Genomic DNA, 24,909 nt, shown 5'->3' with positions numbered 1-24,909 from the left:
CACGCAACCACACTGGCTCTTTAACACAATTATTGTGACACATTTAGTTTTGTCTTTTTGTACAAGATAAGACCAAATGTTAACACGTATTCCATTCCCATAACAGTATGAAAAAAGAACAGAAGTAGTTTGAACCCTTTCCTTTGCACTATGGTTTAAGTTAGAAACAGCAAGAGAAGGAAACAGACATGAAATAAAGCAAGGCGCCTTCAAGGGACTTTAATGTAACTTTAGCAACCTGACACAGGGCATGGTAAACAATAATCAAATGGTCATATATAATACAATATTACATCCTCTATGCAAGATATAGTGCAATACAATTTCATTTATACAAACTAGTACATGGAGATCAACATTTGGAGTGTACATTTTTGATAATATAATGAAAAACACACAGTTTAATCGACAAACACTTCCCACTCTGTCTTTCATTGTCAATTCTTGCCAATACAGAAAAAAAGAACGATTCTTAAAGCAAACCATATCTTGACATGTATGTGAGCATTTCTAACCATCAGGTGGCGCTTGTCAACATTTTGTATCTACTCACCAACACTATAGCTAGAGTCAAAATGTATTAAATATATTTAGGGTCAGGTCTCCCACTTGTCCCAACATATTATTAATATCTTCAGAAACTGGACCTGGATTTGGTGTGACTCCTAGAAATACTCTTAAAAATGTCTAAGGGAGTTGATAAAGTGATAAAAACCGCCATATACAGTCATATTACCTACTAGTGTTTAGTTAAAGTTAAGAAAAACATGGCTTTATTAAGGATAATTAATAATTCTTTGCACCAAAAGAGATTGTGTGCGTGTGTGTGTGTGTGGTTGGAGGTGGGTGTTCTAGTTTTCCATGTCATCTCTCCCACATGGGAATGGCTGTATCTTCTGAGCAATGTGCTCTGCTATGGCCTTACTGCTGGCTGTGATCAACCTCCGTGACATCAGGTCAAATGGTCCTCCTGAAAAATTAGAAGGAATAAAATCAACCCTGAAGCCATTTCAATACATATACATACAAAAAAAAAGATATACTGTATATATAAATATATATATATATATATATATATATATATATATATATATATATATATATATATATATATACACACACTCACACACACATATACAGTATATACTGTAGGTAAAACCGGGGTTGTTACAATAGTTTAATTAAATCAGTCTCATAAAATGTAATAATCATTAATTTTAGTAATTAATATTTAATAATTAATTTACTATAATGATGAAAACTCTAGCTGTACCACTATGCTACAGTCTTAGTATAATATTACAACACTAACGTATTACAATTAAAATACAAGTCTATAACACTTCATGGGTAACTAGACAAGTGAAGGCAATCAAGAGTATCTGGTTGGCGTAAAATGTCTTTCAGTGGAATATTGGAACAATAACAGGCAAGACAATTGTTTAAGTAAAAGTAAACAATTTATTAAAAGTAACAAAAGGTAATTAATGGTCAGTAATGAATCAGGTATAATCACTTAAACACTGGAGTAAAACAATTGAGTAAGGCACAAAGTGGAATTGGGGATGAGGTAGATTGTCTCCGGAATGCAGAGGAGGAGGCGTTAGCTTCCCGTCTCTGTCTGTGTGTGTGTGTGTGTGTGTGTGTGTGTGAGTGTGAGAGAGAGAGGGTGCGTGCGTGTGTGAGCGGGTGCGTGTGTGGGTATGCGCAGTTGCGAGTTAACGCGGTCGCGCGCTCAATGGAGAGATGGGGGAAAGTGAGAGGGAGACTATGCGCATGCGCACAGGTGATAAGCAGCTAAAGAGCGTGATATGAAGGATGCGCAGACACAAATTAACTTTGGCTGCGGGACCGAAATCTGAGCTCTTTGTTTCTTACGCGCCAACTTCGTTGGGGGAAGGGGCGCAGAGTAAATAATGTTTAACAAAGGAATTTCTTGTCTTAAGGACTAAATCTAAGCTAGGCCTTAATTTAACACAAGATATTCCACAACACTGAAATCACGATGTGCGTGTGTATATGTCCAGGTGGTGATGCAAAAGGGAGTTAGGGAGAGAGAGAGAGAGAGATAGACGTGCATGCACTATCTAATTAAAAGCAATAGAACCAAGCAAGATTATAAACGGTCAAAGACCGTGTAGATTGTGAATTTAAGATTGCATTTAAATCTCAATGAAACAAAATAACAATACTTCTCACATAGATTAAAACATACATATAAAACTAAATTCTGCCCAGATATTTAGCCTTACTTCGATCGCTCTTGCGTAGCGACCAAGATGTTTTCTGCCGGGTTTCCGTTGAGCAGCGCGGAGCACAGGCTTCGGGGAATGTCACAGGGCCTTCTGCTTCTTCTCGTCAGATGAAGCCCTCGGACGGCCTTGAGGTCGTCAGTGGAGAAGGAGGATGAATGGTCGTCGACGTTGAATGGATGAGAAGGGAGCCGGTCGCCTCGCTCGTATTCAAACAAAACTGCTGGGCTGCAGTATATAGTACTATCGATATAAACTCAGGTTGCAACTAAACGATTTCAAATAGTTTGGAACTTTGATCAGAAGTTCTGAAGGCTATGATTCGTCGTGTCGTCCTTTGTCCTGAAGAAGAATTCTTTAGAGGGTTCGGTATCTCTATTTTGAATGGTAGTTACGATGAAAGACCAAACGAGAGAGAGTGAATTTGAGGCTTGCCGCTGTTTATATGGGGAAAACGCGTCATTCTTTTTATCACCTTTGCCGTGACCATACAGAGCATGAGAAGAGTAGATAAGGGAATTGAAGAGATAAGGGAACTCTGGGTAATGAAGTCTGTGGTGTAATGTAGTCTATAGTGTGACCACCTACATCCCCCTTTTTGGTCTCATGGCTGGGATTCCTTCATAGCCCATGAGAGCAACAGAAAGCTGCAGAGTCCGTTAATCCATCAGAGCACGGAAATGTGCATGGTCCATTACTCCATAGTTCATCAGAGTCTCTTATTCCTGGAGGCATAAACAGTTCGTAAACAGGCTTTTGATATCTGGGCAGCACAAAGGCTTCAACATCTGGGCAGATGGCATTTCTAACTTAGGTTGCTAAGACATTTCTAACACTACATTCAAACATTTCAAACTTAAAACACACTTGGAAAAACGCATGGAAAGGAAAGAAGGGTGTTAGCTTTGAGGGTTAACAAGCCTATTCCTTTGGAAAGTTAGTGGCGGCTTTCGGTAGGAGGGAGGTCTGAGCCCCACCGCGCTGGAAACTGGTTGGAATGTTGACTACGGAGTCAAGTTTTGCGTGTAGTGTTTGGATATGTTTGTGTAGCATGTATGCAATGCCTGCCGTGATGATCCAGCCACTGAGGAGGAGTACCAAGGCCACCAGACTAATGGGGTGTCCTAAATCAGGTGACTGTCCGACTACATGGTGAGAAAATATGGCTTTCAGTCCAGTTGGTTCTAGACTGAACTTTACCATTTTGGTCCCTTCAGCCAGAAGCTGCTGTTGAAGGGCGTCACCAATGCTGAAGTTATGACCTCGAAATGCATCAATCATTTCGATCTCAGTGTCATATCTATCGGGGTTGAGATAATGTAGGGCAATGTCGTTTATGTGTATAGTGGCTTCCTGTGGGACAGTGATGAACACAGTTTGATTGGGGATTTTCATCCTAGTGACTGTGTCATGCCGATCAAAACACATCAGGATCTCAGTGCTGGGAGTGTTAACGACCCATCGATTGCCTGCTCTTTCTATCCTAGTTTCAGTGCCCTCATCTTTGACAGACATACTACCTACACATTTTTGTTCAGGCGAGTTAGCTCTCAGCCCACAAAGGTGATCGGTTGTGTCTCTAATGAATGGGTTGCTTGGGCAGACCCAGTGAATGTCTTTGGTAGAGGTGCACATATTTAGGTCAGGGATAAGGTTGAAAGAGGGGTTGTCATCGTGGTAAGCTAACATGGGTGGTGTTTTGATGTGTATGTGTATATGTTATCCTTCCAGAAACCTACGTTCAGGACTGTTTTCAGCCTGAAAATGTTTTGATTTTCAATGATGGGTAGGTTAAGGATGAATCCTATTTCCAGCTTCTGAGGATTTACAAAAATAGGAATAGCACTGCCAAGACTATATGCCAAATGTACTTGTGAGATATACACGTTAGTAGTGGTAGTGGATTTTAGTATGTTTTCGACCATGTCAAGGGGAATGAGGTAAGGAGGGATTTTCCCACCACTCAAGCTATTCACCGAGCTGCTAACCTCTCTTAACAGGTCTTGCATTAGATCTCTAACTACACGTACGTAGGTGATATCTGATTGCACAATTGCTGACAGTTTATCTAAGGCATGCAGGGTTAATGGGGGACTTAGACGGTTCCGGTCTATCCACCCCCCTTTGGAGTGAGAATGGCTCAAAGGCTTGATCTGGTTGATATGGACCCATACTGGTGTGCTGTGTACGCTAACATCCTCTGGCTCGTTCGTTTAGCTGCCTGTAATCGATAGTCAGGCGGCATTTGCCATTTGGCTTCAACACTGGCCACAAGGGTGAGTTATACGTGGAGTTGCATTCTCTGATGCTCTGTTTCTCCAGTAAGATGTCCAGAGTTTCCTGAATGGACTCATAAGCTCCTAGGGGAATCTTATATTGACACACAAACGTGGGTGGCGTACTTGGATCTGTAGGGATACACATAGTGTGGAGTTCTGTTACACCACAGTCATTGGCGTCCCGGGACCAGATGTGTTGGAAGTCATAGAAGAGCTTGCGGAGCTGTTTTCTTTGTGCATCCAAAGTTAGAGCATCAGCCTTATTCAGCTGTTGCTGGACTTCACTTTCAAACCCAGGATATGGCTCACCTAGTGAGGGGTCTATGTCATCTTGTGATGACGCTGAACTTTCAGGATGGACAGCAAGGGCATAGACAATCATATCTCTTTCAGTATCTGGGTTGGCACTGCAGATTTGCTCATTGCACAGTGTCTCTTGTGGAGCCATGAGGATCATTTTGTCAGGGAATGTGAACAATGATTGTTCAAATCTTCCTGGTTTAACCAAGGAAGGTGGCAGTTCGCCGATCACAGGAATGGTCAATTCAAAGTCATGGAAAGATATGGCGCAGACACCATCAGCCTTGATTGTGTTCTGTGGTTGGTTGACAGAAAGAAAGCGGTGGCTTTCCTGCACAAAGGGAAGACAGGGGTGGCTTTTGATCGGAGCCTTGTTCTGAGTGAAGCTTACAATGTTGAGGTCACAGGTTCTAGTTGCAAGTTGTTTGCCTAGAGGAAGCATTGCTCGGGTGACTTCAGCAAAAGTATCTTCACTCATGAGGCTAATCTCAGACCCAGTGTCGAGTAGAGCTTGGATGTTTAAACTACCCTCAACAAGTACTAGAGTGTAAATGCGCTTGGCATTACCTTTCCGGATCAGATCACCCAAAAACTGCAAGAGAGGCGGCCTATAGGTGTTAGTCCCCACCGCCTGAGGAGGCTCAGGTCTCTGGTGGGCGTTCAACGCCTTCTCTGGGTTTTCTCCCCAGCCCACTAGGTAAACCGGTGCTGGCGGGGGAGAGGGATCACGGTCTAGTCATTTCCATGGGGAACTCTCTTCAGCCCTGTTAGCTTGGCTAGTCTCCATTGTGGCTCTGGGTAAAGACACGTCTATTTGCTTTTGCATGCTTGCCAGGGCTGCTCTTAAAGACTTGATTTCTGACTTCATATGTTCCTCTGCCAGTTTTCCTGATTCAGGTTCCATATCCCGGCGGCCATGCTGAGGTCCATGGTTGAACCTGTCATGGGATTTCTTAGGGAAACGGCCCTGTTTAGAATCACGAGGATAACGGCCCTGTTGGCGGTTACCCTTGCCTTGGAAAGGCTGTTCTTGGCGTTGATAGTGGCCATTCGATGAGTTAAAGTCATTTCTTGGTTGGCCATTAAACTTTTGGAAGTTGCTATTCTGCCAGCTCTTTTTCCCACCCTGGTGGTGGTTTTGGGGAAGGCGGTTTCGAGTGGCACCTTTTTGGTTTGGCCACTCAGATGGCACTTCACTACCCTCAAGCTCTAGAGTGTCACCCGCTGTGGGTTGAATGCTGAGCACTCTGGACTCCTTATCTGGCTTGTCTGTCGGGCGCACGACAGTCTCCCATGTCATATGTGCCTTTTTCCTGATTTCCCTCATTTTAGGCTTACCCTGTTGGAATGTTAGTGCAACATGGGTGCGCACACATGGGTGGAGGTTATGAATGAAAAGGGATCTGAAACCCTTATCGTCTTCCAGGCCTGGGGCGCTACTGCCTTGGAAGTACGCGTGTCTTAAACGTGTGTAGTATTCCCGTGGGGGTTCATTCCTTCGCTGTTTAATCTGATGCGCACTGATTGTTGCCAGTGTCTCGTCAGTATAAGAGGAGTACTCCTCACACAAAACCTTGCACAGCTTAGAATATTTGTTGCGAGTACGAGAGGTCTGTGTCTCAATAAAAGCATGAACAGTTCTGCTGGTTGTTTTCCAGATTAACTTCAGCTTCTCGCGGGATGTGGCATGGGGTAAGTCAGCTAGAGAGTGCTTAATCTCTCTAAGGTAGTCCTCTATGTTAGAGTTACTGCTGCTAGGGTCAAAGCGCTCGATATCTTTAGCGAGAGAGTCAAGCTGACGCATGCGGGGACCTGGGGACCTCTCTCTCTGTGATTTCTTTGACTTCCTTGACTTCCTGGGCCGATCACTCTCTGAGCTACTTGACGAATACTTCCCTAAGGAGAAGCTGCTCTCGTCAGAGTCATCAGAGGATGAGGATGAGGATGAGGATGAGGAGGGGGGTTTACGGCGAGAAGACTTAACTAATTTGTGACCTTTCCCTTTTCCCTTTTCCTTCTTGACAGCCTGATGCTTTAGGAGCACTTCAGGTGTCGGTGGGCGTGAGCTAGCTCCACCTGAGTGGTGAGAGGAGGCTACAGCAGTGCGCCTAGTTTTGGCTGAGAGGGCAGCTTGGTGTGAGGCCAAGTAATGCGATGTGTCAGAATCTGACTCTCTTCCTCTCCTATTTGCCGGCTCTGCTTCTACCTCTGTCTCTCTGGGGGATGCTCTCACCCCCTTTAGGGCAATGGCGCGCATTTCGCGGGTTGCCTTCAGGACCTGGTCGTTAGCAGCATCTCTGCTGGCCCGTTCCTCTTCCTTAATTCTGGCGAGGCCTTCCGCCAGTGCCTGATTGGTGAGATCTTGCTCCTCCTGCAATCTCAGGCTGTTCAGGCAGGCAAGTTTGTCACGACTAGAACTCAGAGCCTGGTCGTTAGCAGCTTCTCTGCTGACCCGTTCATCTGTCTGGATTCTGCCTTGGCATTCCTCCAGAGTCTGATTGGTGATAATAAGCTCCTCCTGCAGTGTCACGTTGACTGCATCTAGTCTGTCACGACTAAAACTCAGGGCCTGGTTCTCCTTGCGGAGAATTCCTGTTTCAAGGCAGTACATTTGGTTCTGGAGCAGGAACAGTTCGCCTATCGCGTCTTTAATGGTCAGGGCACCCCTCTCGGGGTCCTGGATGTGTTTGACTAGTTTTTCAATCTTAGCCTGACACAACTCTAGACCCATATGCGTATAAAGCGTCCTATCCCCAGGGGTGACTTTGAGGAGGTCCGCAACCACATCAAACAGTTGGTTGGGGCTCACAGACGAGGAGTTACCCTCGGCTGCTGTCGCGTGTAGGTTGTCCTGGCTCATCCTGTCTGCCTAGTCTGGGGCACGGAACTACACCTGGCAAGCTAGTGACGTGGTCACTGACGCTTAAACAAACCCTTTTAATGCAAGTTAATGCACGTAGTTACAACGCAAACTACAACAATGTTATGCTTGATAACATACAAGGAGGTGCACAGGAGAGGGCCTCTGACCTGTGACTTACACCAACGGCTAAACAACTACCGTGTTATTTTTACAGTTCTTTGAAAATTGCTAGTTTCTCTCTAGTTACAACTATTACAACTGATGTCTCCAACTGGTTGCTGGTAACACAAGTATGGACTCCCACTAATTAATTTACCGTATGGAACAGGGACTGTTAAGATAATTAGTTTGTATTAGAACAATTAGTATCACGACACTGTTATAATTCAAAACCACATTTGATTTAAGCCTTAGCAGTTTCAATGGACCTGTTAGGGTCCTGGAGTTACTCAGGGGTTGGATTCTTATCTGTTATTGCAACAATATCACTGAAGCCAACAATACCAATCCTCACACGGGCTGCACCATATTATGTAGGTAAAACCGGGGTTGTTACAATAGTTTAATTAAATCAGTCTCATAAAATGTAATAATCATTAATTTTAGTAATTAATATTTAATAATTAATTTACTATAATGATGAAAACTCTAGCTGTACCACTATGCTACAGTCTTAGTATAATATTACAACACTAACGTATTACAATTAAAATACAAGTCTATAACACTTCATGGGTAACTAGACAAGTGAAGGCAATCAAGAGTATCTGGTTTGCGTAAAATGTCTTTCAGTGGAATATTGGAACAATAACAGGCAAGACAATTGTTTAGTAAAAGTAAACAATTTATTAAAAGTAACAAAAGGTAATTAATGGTCAGTAATGAATCAGGTATAATCACTTAAACACTGGAGTAAAACAATTGAGTAAGGCACAAAGTGGAATTGGGGATGAGGTAGATTGTCTCCGGAATGCAGAGGAGGAGGCGTTAGCTTCCCGTCTCTGTCTGTGTGTGTGTGTGTGTGTGTGTGTGTGTGTGAGTGTGAGAGAGAGAGGGTGCGTGCGTGTGTGAGCGGGTGCGTGTGTGGGTATGCGCAGTTGCGAGTTAACGCGGTCGCGCGCTCAATGGAGAGATGGGGGAAAGTGAGAGGGAGACTATGCGCATGCGCACAGGTGATAAGCAGCTAAAGAGCGTGATATGAAGGATGCGCAGACACAAATTAACTTTGGCTGCGGGACCGAAATCTGAGCTCTTTGTTTCTTACGCGCCAACTTCGTTGGGGGAAGGGGCGCAGAGTAAATAATGTTTAACAAAGGAATTTCTTGTCTTAAGGACTAAATCTAAGCTAGGCCTTAATTTAACACAAGATATTCCACAACACTGAAATCACGACGTGCGTGTGTATATGTCCAGGTGGTGATGCAAAAGGGAGTTAGGGAGAGAGAGAGAGAGAGATAGACGTGCATGCACTATCTAATTAAAAGCAATAGAACCAAGCAAGATTATAAACGGTCAAAGACCGTGTAGATTGTGAATTTAAGATTGCATTTAAATCTCAATGAAACAAAATAACAATACTTCTCACATAGATTAAAACATACATATAAAACTAAATTCTGCCCAGATATTTAGCCTTACTTCGATCGCTCTTGCGTAGCGACCAAGATGTTTTCTGCCGGGTTTCCGTTGAGCAGCGCGGAGCACAGGCTTCGGGGAATGTCCCGGGGCCTTCTGCTTCTTCTCGTCAGATGAAGCCCTCGGACGGCCTTGAGGTCGTCAGTGGAGAAGGAGGATGAATGGTCGTCGACGTTGAATGGATGAGAAGGGAGCCGGTCGCCTCGCTCGTATTCAAACAAAACTGCTGGGCTGCAGTATATAGTACTATCGATATAAACTCAGGTTGCAACTAAACGATTTCAAATAGTTTGGAACTTTGATCAGAAGTTCTGAAGGCTATGATTCGTCGTGTCGTCCTTTGTCCTGAAGAAGAATTCTTTAGAGGGTTTGGTATCTCTATTTTGAATGGTAGTTACGATGAAAGACCAAACGAGAGAGAGTGAATTTGAGGCTTGCCGCTGTTTATATGGGGAAAACGCGTCATTCTTTTTATCACCTTTGCCGTGACCATACAGAGCATGAGAAGAGTAGATAAGGGAATTGAAGAGATAAGGGAACTCTGGGTAATGAAGTCTGTGGTGTAATGTAGTCTATAGTGTGACCACCTACAATACTATATACAGTGCCTTGCATAAGTATTCACCCCCTTGGATGTTTTACCCTTTTATTGCTTTTATTAATCAGTCATGGTCAATATAAATTGGCTTTTTGGACAACAAAATTCTCAAAATAGCCCTTTTTAATGTCAAAGTGGAAACAGATTTCTACACAGTTATGTAAATTACAGTTTTTCACTATTGTTAACAAGTAAAAAGCGAAAATTCGGCACAATCTGCACAACTTTCACGTCATGTATCAATCGCTCGCCCCAAGTGGGAAATACTTAAGACTCCCTTATCTGCATTAGACTCTGATGTATTTTGCAGGACTGAAAGAGAACCACACTGTGGAGGAAGAAAACACACTTTCAATAGTAAGCAATGCAAAGTAGCATTTTCCAGGAGATATATAGGGTTTTGCATTTTTTGTTAGTTGTTTTGGGATTTGTGTTTAGAGTTTTGAGAAAACGAGGCATGCTTTCAAAAAATGTGTGTAAGCAATTGAGAAAAACTGTAAGCATTTTGTATACAATAATATGTCAATGAAATTGTAAATATGGTTTGTAAGAACAACGGTATTGCTGTTTTATGTTTGACTATGAAAAATGTAGGCCTACACTGATACATTTTACAAAAGGAGAAATGGCTCAATGAGTCATTGTCATTCATATGGTGTGATTCGATGATTGTGTTTTCAATTTTGCACTTCTGTGTGCTGTAAATGCTTGGTAGTGTGCAGCAAATGCTTAGTTGTGTGTACTAAATGAATGCATGTGTGTGTGTTTGGAAAATATGGCTGTGTGTACCAAATGAAAACACAAGTTCCATTTTGTGAACAGTTAAGAGATTTGATAGCAAAGAGTCATCTTGCAAAGGGAGTGTCAGGTTTAGCATTTTGTGTGTGAGGTTTTCAGTTGTCTGTGTGCAGTTTTGAGAAAGCCGTTATTGTTTTGAAAAACGTGTTTTAGCAATAGTGAAAAACTAAATAAAAATATGTAATGAAAATAAGTGATTGCATAAGTATTCACCCCCTTTAAATAGACTGACCTAATTCAACAGAGGTCCAGCCCATTGATGCTAGAAGTCTCACAATTAGTGAAATGGGGATCAGTGTGCAGTGAATGTGTCTCAAATGATTGTAGTACAAGTAGAATTTTTTTGTCCAAAAAGCCAACCTATATTGACCATGACTGATTTATAAAAGCAATAAAAGGGTAAAACATCCAAGGGGGTGAATACTTATGCAAGGCACTGTAGCCCATTACTCATAGACTTGACCACTTACTGCTGCGTACAACCATTTCTACATAAATACGATGTCCACTGCCAAAACACATGCAGGCCACAACTTTACCAAGCGCCTCCAGAGTGCTTCTGCTCCGTGCCTCACCTGTGATATCCATGATTACTCCCCCTGCCTCTCTGACGATGGCTGCTCCTCCTGCCATGTCCCAGCAGTGGATGCCTATGTGGTAGTATGCGTCCGCCGCTCCACACGCCACTAAACACATGTTCACAGCAGCACTTCCTGGGGCCCGGATCCTACCGGGAGGTTTTACAATCAACAACATTAACTTCACCAGTAGTAACGTAGTATCTTTTTATTGACCTCTTTTTCTGGGTTCTCTTCTGCATATCAAAACACATTATTCTCAAAACATATACTGTATGTTGTTAAGGATTTGATGTACAATATTGTGCCTACTGTTTGCACTCACCCATGCACAGGGATTGTGAGGATGGACTCCATGTTGGCCATCATGGTTCTAAAGTGTTGTAGGTCTGATTTGAAGCCCATCTCTGTCAGTACCAGGGACTTGGTAATATCTAAGTATTGATAAGGGAACAAGAGAATTAGTGTAATTAGTGTGCTTGCCCAAAGGGAAGCACAGTATTGTTGTTGTCAAGTTTTCTTTATTTATTTATTCTCCCCGTTTTTCTTGCAGCTAACTACTCCTCGCCCGATTGAGATAGAGACGCCATTCAAACACTGAAACGTCCGGCCCGATCCGGTGCAACCTGCTATGACTTTTCGTGGCGGTACTCCTCGCCACTCCTTTTTTATTCCTCTTTTTCATCACCTTTTTCTCTCATTGACTAACATGGTGGAAGGTTGAGCCATTGTGACGTCACCCACTCTAGCCAACTGAAATTAGATCAGTTGAGATTGGAGAAGGCGAAGCTCTCTTAAATGCCATAAAAATCATGCTAATCGAAAACCACCATCAAGCTTTATATCTCTTAAATGCCATAAAAATCATGTAAATCGAAAACCACCATCAAGCTTTATATCATGATACAGTAGTAGTAATAGCTAGCGAGTTGTTTACGTTCACAACCCACAGACAGTTCAAAAGGCCCGACAACAGTCACCAAAGAAAACCTAGATATACAATTGATACAACCGTGAATAGAGTGATGATAGCTAGCAAGCTATTTAGCCTTCACCCAGGCTCAGGTTTATTTTGCTAGGTATCTCCGATATCGACGCAGGGACACAGTGTGAAAAAGGATGGAAAACTTAACGAGGAAAAGTGGTTCGGGAACTACGTGTGCAGTAGTTGGCTGTACCAACTCAAGAAAACACCTGAACGAGTGGTTAGATAGAGAGTGCAAAATATTAAACCGAATGTAGTGGCAATTACAGGTGTAGCTATTTAATTCCGTTTGTTAACCTTTCCGGCTGTCTGTATTTTCTAACCAGCAGCAGACGTAAAGGAAAGGGAATTAACGGTTATTAACCCCGAAGTTAAAAACATGTTATCTATTTTGCCAGCGGAGCATTTTACTCCCCTGCCATCTCGGAATGAAATAGCTACACAATACACACGCTATGCTTTAATAAAACTCACGTTCTATGAGACACCAACAGAGGCACAACAGACAAGTCTTACCATTGAAGATCTTTTTGCACACCGGTTTATCCATGTTGTTGTGGAGAACGAGAGTTGAATCAATCAGATTTCAATAAAACTTCACACTCCTTATATATCCAACAGCCTAATTAGAATCTGCATTGTCTACTAAGCAGAAATATTCCGTACAGTAGATTTCCCCTCGTTTAGTATCCACCATCAAGCTTTATATCACAGGCATATTCAACAGAAATTAAAGAATGCTCTGAGTCAACAAATGATGTTCCAAACTCTTTACTGCTTATGGTGTCCACCACGGAGGGAGCCGGAGTTCGCCTGAAGTCACTGGCTATCTTATATCTACCTACCCAATAAAAGTAATTTGTTCCAGCTAATTCTTTGAAACACGAGCTATATTATTTGTTACATATGACTCACTTTCCCGCTGCAAAGAATGTAACTTTGTAGCCTCTGATATCATTACCTCAGCTCAAGACTTCATCACATAATAAGTAATTTCGTCAATATGTCAGCACCAATAAGATCGGCAATTTTCAGCCTTGAAGAAACTATAATGATGTGTACCAACGATAACTCACATGAGTTAGAACATGGATTTTACATGTTGGATGACATAGATGTAAGTGCCTGGTAAACTAATAATTTTCAATTAATACACACTGAACAAATACATCGCTGTTCTCATCAGTGGCTGTCAACGAAAGTTGATAGGTTTAGTTATTTGTGCTAACTTTCTAGCACAGCTTACACATTTCAAGCAGTACAATGGGGTGGGCTAGCTAGCGGTGTACCTGCTTGCAATTGATGACTCAAAGATAACTTGTGAACTGTCTTTATACTGTAATCACATCCTCTGTTATCCATATACGATATTGGAATGAGTGTAGGGGCATTTGTCTAGGTGTATAGCCAACTTCGTCAGTAGCACTGGGTTATTCAGTTGGGGCGACTAGCTCAGAAAAAAATGCGACGGTCTGACAATAACTCGGATTTGTTTAATCTTTTATTGGTCAACCGATGGGTACAGAAAGATAAACTTTACATTTTTGGTCAACAACCTGACAGTCATACAGGCCTTGGCTAGATTATCAACAGGTTACGTGATATCCTACATCCGTCTTCCAGAATCACTGCGAGTGAACTAATTAGGGGTGAGGGAGGGACCTGACGTTTTTTAGCTAACGTCACGTGATCCCACGGGCACATTATATTGGATGCGTGGATGGACGAATAGATATGAATACATCTATAAGTATATAGATAGATTCATGCTCCCTGTTATTGAAGGCCTACACATTATGTGATTTACAAGACTACAGGCCCATGTTGGATGCCACACCTTTTTTTGTTTTGTTTACTAAGTGTTGTAAATTATCATTAAGAAAATCTAAGCAATTATCACTGACATCTGCCCCTAGATTTAACAATAAAGGTTGTTTCTAGTTACACCTCAGACTGTTAATACTTTTCTTCCCATATCTGATCCTTTGTGTGATGTTATGGCTATATACTTGATGTTATCACAATAAAGGTTATTTCTAGTTACACCTCAGACAGTTAATACTTTTCTTCCCATGTCTGATCCTTTGTGTGATGTTATGGCTGCAATGTCAAAGGTCATGGCCGCAACAGAGCAAGCACACTCTCGCAGTTCGTTCACCAAACGCATTCTAGTTGTATCCTGCCACCCTTACTATGGTTGTCCCATGCACCAAGCCAGCCAACAGAACTAAACATAAATAACCACAACTCCTTGCCCCTCATGTCATCTTTGCCTGGGTCAAAAAGCTGCACTTGGAGACAACACAAAGACTACAGCCAACACCCAACTAGAGATATTTATTTACAGCAGAGTTTCAGTGCACTTCATTCACAAACGTGAAACATGGAAACTGACACAGGACTTCAACATGGACATAACATTGAAAACTATGAAAATTATGAAAATGTTTACAATGAGCATAAATCTTCATCTGAGGGATATAATATGATGTTCCTACAATATTTCTCCATCACACTCATTGAATTGCCAAACTCTCTACCCGGTGGGCTCCATCACTGTCACAACATGCTCAATGGGCTGAAAAGCTAGTGCTGACGGTACGTGATAGGTGAAAATTCACCCTAGTTACCTCAGGACCTCAGCACAAGGCTGAAAGTGAAGCCATGATAAACCCTTCGCACAAGGTTTATATAGTCAGAAGTTTAGCTTTTAAGCAGGGTTAACCACATGGTTGATTTCTCACGTCCGGAGCTCCCCGTCTTGCAAGGATGGCAGTTTTGCACAAGGTCGGAAGAAGCACAGTTCCCTTCTTATCTCCTCTGGTCTAAACATGCTCTTGTTCATATGCAGACTAAGTGGCACATAATATTCTAGTTACACACACAGAGAAAAGCCATGCTCCTGCTTTCATAAGCACATGATTCATACAAGGAATATATTAATACAAGGCACTTGATTATTATATTCTTAAGTCATTAACAGTGTTTGGAAATAATCTCTATCAGTACGGGACACACTGCAAGAACTAGAGCCACAGACACTCATCAATGGCCCCACATTGGCCGACACCTGGTGTGTCACAGGCTTAAGCAGTAGGACAGCCCCCTGCGAGATTGAAATCAGTCTGTGTAGATGGACTGACCTTCTTGGATAGACACGTTGATGGGGACACCATTGCAGAAGGCTCCTTTCCCTTTGCGAGCTGTGTACATCTTTTCCTCAATACAGCTGTAGACCACCCCAAACTCTATCTGTGGAGTGAAGAAAGGCTATAAACATAAAAACACTGTCTCTTATTTAAATGTTCACATTAAATATTTTATGTTTTTTTCAAACCCTTATGTTTAATCAGAACTGATATAAATTGCATAATACATACTCTATTAAGCAATCTTTATCTCCCCATCTATCAAGAAGTGTACACTGCAAACTTAAGAAATGAATAGGTAGTAACGAAAGAAGTGTACCTCTTTGTTCACTGTAAAACCAATTGACACAGAGACGAAAGGAAACCTTGGTGGGTTTGGGGAAAAAAGACAAAAAATGTCACATGTCTGTAATGCTGGAGTAATCTAACACAGTGACTTCTTGTTGAATTACAGCTAAACGTCAGCTTTCCTTTTCTAATGAAAGCCATCTAGGTTCAGGAAAGGATTTTTTTTTTTACAAACAGGCCAAGTGCAAAATCTATGACAAATTTCTTACGAACACTAAACATCAACCATGTGTGATTTGAGTCTTTGATAAGAAACCACATTAGCAAAAACATGCCACATTTGATAAGAAGCCACATTAGCAGAAACATAAAAGGCTACTTTTAGTATGAGTGTGTCAGTGGGCAAAACAGAGCTTTGGCTATATATGCACAACATTGCCAGTAGCCAACTAGAGTTTTCAATCTTGTCATGGCTGTCAGATTTAAGACTTTTAAAGGGAATTGCTGATTTTCCCACTTGTTGTAGTTTATATCCCTTCCCACAGCTTAGTGGGTAAACAGTGTCCTCATACGTTTACTATTATAAGTACTGGTTGTAAAACAGCTTAGTGGGTATTAAGTGTCCTCATAAGTTTACTATTATAAGTACTGGTTGTAAAACAGCTTAGTGGGTATTTAGTGTCCTCATAAGTTTACTATTATAAGTACTGGTTGTAGACCAGCTTAGTGGGTATACAGTGCCCTCATAAGGTTACATTTATAAGGATAAGCAGAGTAAGCAGATTTGAAAAATGTGTCAATGATGGAATTTGTTTATATTATGGGTCAATAGGGTGGCATGTACTAGGTATGATATGTAGAGTAGAATAAATGCATAATGTTTTGGTGGGAATGGGCAGCTGTAAGCAGAGGCTTTCTGCAGGTAGATCAGGTGGAAAGACTGCACACACATTCCACAGTACAATAGCAACTTGGCTTTTAACAACCACGCCAAGTCAAAGTTGTCAGGACTTTGGGCGGCGATTGCCATAAGTTGGCACATTGGCGGCATCTGGTGGCCAAAAGACAAAAGAACCCCTGTTTTCGCACACATGTGCCTCTGTTGTGATTTTGTGTTCTCACCTGTGTCTCGTTATGTGCCCTCACCTGTTTCCCGTTGTGTGCCCTCACTTGTAGCCAATTGTCTGCCCTCACCTCTTGTCACACTGTATGTTTGCCTCCTGACTCCCAATGGACCCTTCCGCAAACTCCGCCCCCCTTAGCAACGGTTGCTATATCAGTCAAGCACTCAAGTTTCCCAGGTTCTCAGCATTGGAATGAATGGCGTGGCAACATGTTTTCAACCGTGTCAATTTCAGCTCTACCCAAAGAAATCACAAGCATTTTTTGGAAAAACGGCAAGAACTCAGATCGAAGCAGGCAAAAGGGTCTGCAATATGCTTATATAGGCTACAACCACGACATTACATGCCGTGTTTGTAGACAGACAAATGCTAAGGCTAACAGGTTCATTCCAGCTATGTTTATATGTTCTATTATCTACACAGTCGCCGCTACGCAAACATGTAAGGTGGTAAAACTGAATCGTATTTTAAGCAAGGGTTTTCTCACGTTTTCGATGCAGTGGGCAGATTTTAGCGACATAGCTTCTTGGAACAAACGTAGGTGCTTCTGTTTACGTTGCTGACATTCAGCTGATGGGGTGGTCGTCCACATTGTTTGATACACAGCAGGCATTTCTCTCTCTGGGTCTTGGGTTTCGGGAAGGGATAAAATGTTACCCCTCCCTCCAGCCTTTTTGGATATCGGCTGTCAGAATTACACACTCCATAAGCGCAACGTTTCATTTTCTCTTCTCGAGCAGACATCTCTCTCATTGACTTCCATTCATCAAAATGGCTCGCTTGACTGAGGTCCCGAGCTTAGTAACCGTTGCTATGCCATGATTGATCAGTTACCGTTTTGGGGAGTGGTCGTGGAAGGGTCAATTAGCCAGGAGTTAAATACCTGGCTAGTTTCCCTGCTCTTTCTCTGGTCGTTGGATTGTTTTTTGTCCCCATGTGTTTGTGGTCGTGCTCTCAAGCACGTAGTCTTGCTGCAGCTCTCAATCTGCTTCTTGTCTTTGTGACATTGTCTACATTTAGTATATTATTTAGTTGATGCCTTTTGCCCTTTTTGCTGTTCTTTTGTGTTTTTGGAGTTTCTCCTGTGGAGGTATCTTTTGTGTTTTTGAAAATAAAAAGAAACTAAACTCCAAACGACATCCTTCAACTGGGTCCTCTCAATAGCTCACCTGGCTAAAACGCGGGTTCAATCCCCGAGAGAAGCCTGACAAAAGTACTGTAAAACACATTAGTACTGTGTTAATTTGCTGCAAAGGTTTTACTGCAGAATTACACTTGGGATTATGTTCAATTGCTGTGATACCTATTCAGTCATTATTTGTGTTATGGTCCCAATGCAGACAGCATTGTGTTCTTAGCAGGAAATTAGCCCTTAAACCAGAGGTAGAATCTTTGAGAGAATTACTGCAATGGTGAACAATACATTTTCTCAGTCATTAGGCTACATGAGACAGGTAGTGCTTTTGAACATGGTCTTAATAACCTGAGTAGGTATCCTTTTTGTTCAGTCTTAAAACCCTGCCACAACCTCTCCCAGGTGGAGTTGGGATAGCGGTGAGTGAGCATCACTTTAACTTTACAGTAATGAGGTCTTTCCAAAAGGAAAAAACTTCCTTAAGTGTCCTTCCTTACTTAGATGACCCGTTTGGAAACTACGTTCTACAGAGGCATTCTGCAATATTTTACTAACAGAACTGAGTGACATTTTAAAATCATCCCATCCCCACCTGTGAACAAAATTGGTTGTTCCATCGATGGGGTCAATGATCCAAGTAGGACTGTCTGTTAGAACACTGGGGGCCCCTGCAGCTACAGACTCCTCTCCTATGAAGCTGAAGTAGAAATCATAGAATAGAATAGAAAATCCTTTATTATCATTGTTGCATACAAAAAGAGTGCTGCTCCTATTGGTGCAACGAGAGACATCATATAACACAACAACAACATATACACAACAATAGTACAAATACCTAAAACAATATATTAAGAGTTTAAGTGCAGTGTTATAATACAAATACTTCCCTGAGGTGCGTTGCAATTAATACAGTTACATTAACAGTAACAGTAACAAGGTGACTGAGATGGCAAGTAACAGTTACAGTTGAATAAAGTGATTTTTGTATTAATATTGCTGAATGAAATTCCACGTTTAGTGCATGTATGTATTTCATGTTCTCATAGTCGTCTGGAATAAACTGTCCTTTCGACGCGTGGTAACCAAATCATGCAAATAAGACGAAGAAAGTTAGGGTGTTTCAATGGGAAATGGAGCATTTTGTCAAATATAGTAGCGGTTCAAAGTTTGGAACCACCCAGAAATGTTTCCTTTTTTTGAAAGGAAATTATGGTTTTACTCACTATGATGACTTAAGATAATTTGAAATCATGACTCTCTTTTTGTTTCGAATCACTATTATATGCAGGGTGCGATTTGCCGGGGGGGATGGTGGGGATTTACCCCCCCTCTGTTTTTTTTTTGTTCACTGAATTAGCGAGTCCTGTCCAAAACAGTTGCGTTTCAGTTTCAAAGTTTCAGTTTCGGTTTCAGTATTTCAACGTGAATGAGAGGGAGCACAAGAACTGAGCGTCTAGCAGCGATTATCATATCATAGACATATATGATGCATGTATATGAAGAGAATTAGGCCTATGTATTGCTTGTTTTTTTTTTTCATGATAAAAAAAAAAAAAAAAACATCCCCCCTCTGGTTTTTGGACAAATCGCACACTGATTATATGAATACATTTTAAAGTCTGATCCACCATTATGTTCATAATATTAATAATACAAAATGTTAGCCTGGATACCAGCCCGAACCCCGTCAGGGAGATTCGGTCTGGCTTTGTGCAGTTGGGGAGAGAGTATCAGAAGTCAGGATTCTGTCGTACCAATGAAATTGTCAGGGCGGGCTTTATACGATGATGGACAGATGACCAACCAACGCTTGAGTTGATTAGATAGATAGATTAGAAATCGAACCAAGATGGCGGCGTCTCGGGAGCTTAGTGGGACATATTTTATGCGATTTAAGCTATCTACACGACTTCTTTATGTCTACATTGACTCGGTTAGTTGTGTATGTGCAACACGAATGTCGCCGAGGATTGTAGGTCTTAACTGAAGCGCTCTAGACCATTATTGATAGGTTATTGCTAACGCTTAGACAAAAAATACATTGAAAAACATAGCAGCTAGATAGCCTTGCTGCTAATTAGTACGTGAGCAGGCATATCTCACAGATATTGACAAAGCATTCATTTTGAAAGAGGAACAGAGAAACGCGATCAAGGCATTCGTCCTTCCTACGGGATCCGGTAAAAGTTTTAATGTATCAGATGGTCATACTATGTTGCTCTGATTGGTTGTAGGTATCCAATTGAGCGAAGTTCGTCCTGGTTCGTTGAAACACACCCCATAATCACAGCCCAATGGGTCAGTATCAGACTCATATTCTGACTAGAATTATGAGTATGACATCGTCAGGCTAACAAAATGTATTAATTAATTTGTAATTATTATTATTATTATTGTGTTCATGACAGAATCCTCTATTTGGCAAAATTGCAGCTCTTGCAGACTTTTTGCATTCTGTCATTTTCTGAAGATATTGATGGAAAATCTCAACCCACAGCCCGGGTAGCTCTAGCTCCTAGAGGTGCGACAGGTTTGTAGGGCATTTCCTCTGACCTTTCACTGAAGCTAAAGTGGGACGTGTGGTCAGGCATGAACAGGATCAAATACTTCAAAGAGAGGGGGAATCAGACAGATGGAAACCTGAACAATGACAATACACATAACTAGTTCAGCACACGACCCCTCAGGTGAACACCTCTCTGGACCCCCTGCTGTTTGCTTATCGCCCTCAGGTGATCACCTCTCTGGATCCCCTGCCTGCTGTTTGCCTATCTCCCCGACGTGAGAACCTCTCTGGACCCCCTTCTGTTTGCCTATCTCCCTGAGGTGAAGTTGAAGAGGCCATAATTAACCTATGTCAACAAGCACATTTTTACTTGGACAAAGCAGACAGCACACACTGGGAGGATCATGTTCTTTCACTTCTTCTGCCCTTTTCACACAGTCCAGCCTAAACTGCCACAAGAGATGCTCCAAGAGACTCTGACAGACTCCTTCACATAATAATAGACTGCCTGACAGACAGACAACATGTTGAATCTGCATTTGTGGAACTTCCAACACACACATTCATCACAGCTTCCACTGACGATCTTTCAGTTTCTCACAGTCCACACACAAATAGGTCTTGATCAACACAATTGTGACCCCATTTGTTTTGTGCTTATTGGGCCATCTGCCTCATTTATTTTTAAAAGGTATCACATCAAGGTTGCCTACCTGTGGGTTGGGTATTTCTTTTTAATGGAAGATATGATCAGGGTCTCCACCTTCTGGTCTGTCTCTGTGACTAGGTCGACAGGAGAACTCTTCTGCATGATGGAGATGTCCTTTTGCAATGCCTCACGGATCATCTACTTGTGTAAGAGTAAGAGACAATGGCCATTCGATTAGACATGTAGGCTTATAGGTACAGACAGCCTCTGTTGCTTCAGAAACTGACTCAGAAGAGGGTTTTAAGTTGGATACTAGAAGTGGAGACACATGGCAACACCCGACCAGGTGAGAGAGTAGGAGAAAGAAGATTAGTGCGGGAGAGAAAGGTACATTTGACTAATTGAATCAGGCTGGCTAGACAAGCATTAGCACAAACATGTTGTGAAGTTGTGTTTGCATAGAGCAGTATGCATTTTATTTAAATTTTTTAAACAGTATCATGATTCCAATGATGGTATTTGATTTTTTTTTTTGGGGGGGGGGGATATTTAAGTACCATTGCTGAATGCCCTACTGTAGCTATACTAAACCAGCATTTGGTATTTGTATTGAGATTGCTAGCAGCAAGCCAAAGTAAACAATGCATAGCTTGCAAAAATGGTTTGAATGTACCATGACTGTCACTTGATCGGATAGCACTAGGTAGGTAATTCCACCACTGTGGTACCATTACTGAAAAGAGTCTTCATTGCCATCTTGTGGTGTGGAGAGAAAGCAAGACAACAGACGTTTTTCAGAAAGAAAAAAAAAATCTCCCTAGATATCAATAAGGTGCATTGCACACAATGAAAGGAGACCATCAACTCATTTAGAACATTGACTGATTTATGTTTTAATAGCAGACAGTATGATTCATTGGTTTGGATTTGCATTTTTAAGTGGAAATGCATCTCTAGTTACCTGTGGACCTGTGTACCATGTATGGAACGTGAAATGGCCCAAAAGCATTATTTTTTTTTATATTATCTGCCTCAGTCCTCTCTGACTCTCTGTTTGAAACCTCTTACATTCACTGCGACCTCAGGCCTGTGCGTGCGTGTGTGTTTGTCCTGATATATGCACGCGTGTGTTACTGTGTGACGTTTGTGCGAATAAAAACTGACTGAAGTCAGCCTTGTTTGTTCGTTGTTGTTTGTCTTGTCAGACATACAATATCAAAATAGGCTTACATAAAAGGGTGTCTGCATTCTTATTAATAATCAGTTATTTAATTTCCTTGTTTCCTTTTCTTTGTCTTTTGCAGTGGTCATGTCACATTAACCCTTCACCTTATCGAGCCCACCTCTTAACACAATTGTCTAGGTTGTTTGTTAATTGATTTCTTGTCTTAAAACAGTCGCAGAGAAAACGAAGACTGTTTTTTGCTTTTATGAAATGTAGGTTCCATTCAAACATGCAGTTGAAGAACACATAGGCGTTAATATACATAGGCTCCAAAATCATCTGAATAAAGATAACGTTGAAATTTGGAAAGGAATATTATGAAGCCAATTTCAAGCGTCAGAGATTTTCAGGTCACAGTTGCAATAAATTACTTCTTGAACTATTTGCTTTCACACATCAAGTTGTGCTTCTCGCTTATGTTCTGTGTATGCGATTAGCCCCCAGGCACAAGTAAATCCTTCCCCCCAGCTACTGAAAACAATCCTAGAGGAGAGAGATAACTTACCTTGCCAGCCTCTATTGTCACAGCAATGCAGTGGTCCATGCATTCCATCCACGGATCATCCATGATTTTCGATTTTAGGCCTACTTTATGCCCTGAACACATATATAAAAAATATATATTAGGCACACACTACGACAACAGAACCAAAACTATAGTTAGTGCACTTTTGTTACAGTATTAGATTCCCTATTATTGGTCAGACAGTAATCAGACAGACAGATACCAGACTGAGTTTAGATATTTTCGGTCCCATTTCATTCAGATTCCATTCTATGCGCAACACAAACTAATAAATATTCAAGCTAAACTCTGCCCATGGAAACACAGAAACTCTGTTGTAACGTTGTATGTCATCACAGGACATCTAAGTTACTCAAACAGCGATTATCAACCGATTTATTTTAGTGGTGGTTAAGAGTGCCAATGTGGGCTAGCTAGGTGTAGCTACAGCCTTTAGTAAAGTTCGCTAGCAGTTCGCTAACTATTAGCGCTCTAGCTTAGTCAGGAGAGTTTAGCTCTGATAAGGCACAGCAATTGTGGCAATAAATGGCATCTGAAGGCAAAACACATGTATGTCATCACAGGACATATGCGTTACTCAAACAGCGGTTATCAACCGATTTATTTTAGTGGTGGTTAAGAGTGCCAATGTGGGCTAGCTAGGTGTAGCTAAAGTCTTTAGTAAAGTTCACTAGCAGCTTGCTAACTATTAGCACACTAGCTTAGTCAGGAGAGTTTAGCTCTGATAAGGCACAGCAATTGTTCAAGATTGTAGTAACGTGCTGCATTTCACTGAACATGTCAGTCATTCCCAGGCTCTATACACAAAATCAACATCTCCATGGATAATGGTGCAGGAAAATACAAAGTGTTGACTGTACAATCGGGAGTTAGCTGTTAGCTGCTAGTTGTCTCTTCTAATTTGCAGCCAACCATTTTTAGCTAACCTTTTATTCCGCCGATCTAAATCTTTTGCTATACAATTATATACAGCTTTGATAGATCAGCGTGGACATTTACAAAAGGTTACTGACGGTAACATCAGCATTGCTAGCTAGGAAAGTCACCATACATACCTCCAGAGTCTCTCGCCAGAGACGGAATAAATAATAAGAATAATCTTTAGAGGTTATTAGCTAGCTTGAAATATTTTATACAGATCTTACCCAGTGGTGAAATAGCATGATTAGTCTACAAGGTTGTGCTGGTTGCATTTCAATGAAGAGGTCGTAGGGTTTCTATTTTTTTTTTTTATTGAGACCTGTATGCCTTTGCTTCAATTATTGTTGTGTCCACTTCGATTGCGAACGCCAGCAGCATACATACAAAGTGTTCGTTAAAAGTTCTGTTCAATGTTGCATCAAGCATAAATACAAACTACAAAGTGTTTGTTAAAAGTTTTGTTCAAGCTGGTGTTTGCTGTCGATAGCATCAACAGCTTCAACAGCTATTTTGAGTTGGGTGTGGGGTGACCACACTGTTTAATACACAGCTGGCACTTTTGCGCCTGTGTTTTGGGCTTTGGGGAAGCGAAAACAAACAACATATCCCTCTAATCTCTCAGGGTACCTCATGTCATACCTACAAGTCCCGTAGGCACACTGTTTAACCACACTGCTCAGACCTCAAAGTTGTCGGACCTTCTTCTCTTAGTGGTGGTTGCTAAGGTATGATTGGACAACAGCCGTTCTAGGGAGGAGTTTCGCGATCGGTCAATAGGCTGTTCTGCCCTCTGCTTATTTAGGTCAGAAAATGTCTATTGTTTGTATTGTTGTAATGGAAACAAACACATGACTTTTACTTTGACATCATTCAAATGTTCGTCTCGTGGGAATGGCAACAGCTGTTAGACAGTTATCTAGAAACATAGCTAGTTATGCTACGTTATGCTAAACACGTAGGGGGAACAGTACATAGGATTTACTTATCTACAACGAAGTGCACCTGTTGGAATTACACCACAAGTAAGATTGAATAAAATGTGACAGCCTACACATAAAACTGCATTTAATTTCCATGCCTCTCATTGTTTACAACGGA

At 41.6% G+C, this 24,909-nt stretch overlaps 1 protein-coding gene across 3 annotated transcripts in view; it reads right to left on the bottom strand.

The window, feature by feature from the left end:
- Nucleotides 1–218: 218 nt before the first annotated feature.
- LOC308378347 (inositol monophosphatase 1-like) overlaps nucleotides 219–24,909 on the bottom strand; it is a 39,573-nt gene continuing 14,882 nt past the window's right edge. Inside the window, exons 2-9 of one of the 3 annotated variants that reach the window (XM_080855223.1) lie at nucleotides 22,870–22,961; nucleotides 21,204–21,337; nucleotides 18,577–18,681; nucleotides 15,757–15,802; nucleotides 15,432–15,540; nucleotides 11,629–11,737; nucleotides 11,301–11,452; nucleotides 219–970 (exon numbers count right to left, since the gene is read on the bottom strand). In XM_080855223.1, coding sequence (XP_080711349.1) covers nucleotides 852–970; nucleotides 11,301–11,452; nucleotides 11,629–11,737; nucleotides 15,432–15,540; nucleotides 15,757–15,802; nucleotides 18,577–18,681; nucleotides 21,204–21,337; nucleotides 22,870–22,932 — 837 coding nt within the window. In that variant the 5' untranslated portion in view covers nucleotides 22,933–22,961 and the 3' untranslated portion in view covers nucleotides 219–851. Of the gene's footprint in view, nucleotides 971–9,700; nucleotides 10,256–11,300; nucleotides 11,453–11,628; nucleotides 11,738–15,431; nucleotides 15,541–15,756; nucleotides 15,803–18,576; nucleotides 18,682–21,203; nucleotides 21,341–22,869; nucleotides 22,962–24,909 lie in introns of those variants that run through there. The other 2 variants (XM_080855224.1, XM_080855225.1) reach the window with 2 other exon arrangements.

This window comes from Sprattus sprattus (assembly GCF_963457725.1).
Source record: "Sprattus sprattus genome assembly, chromosome: 17".
Lineage (NCBI taxonomy): Eukaryota > Metazoa > Chordata > Actinopteri > Clupeiformes > Clupeidae > Sprattus > Sprattus sprattus.
Note: the sequence above shows the minus strand (reverse complement) of the source record. Positions and strands in the feature narration are given on the sequence as shown.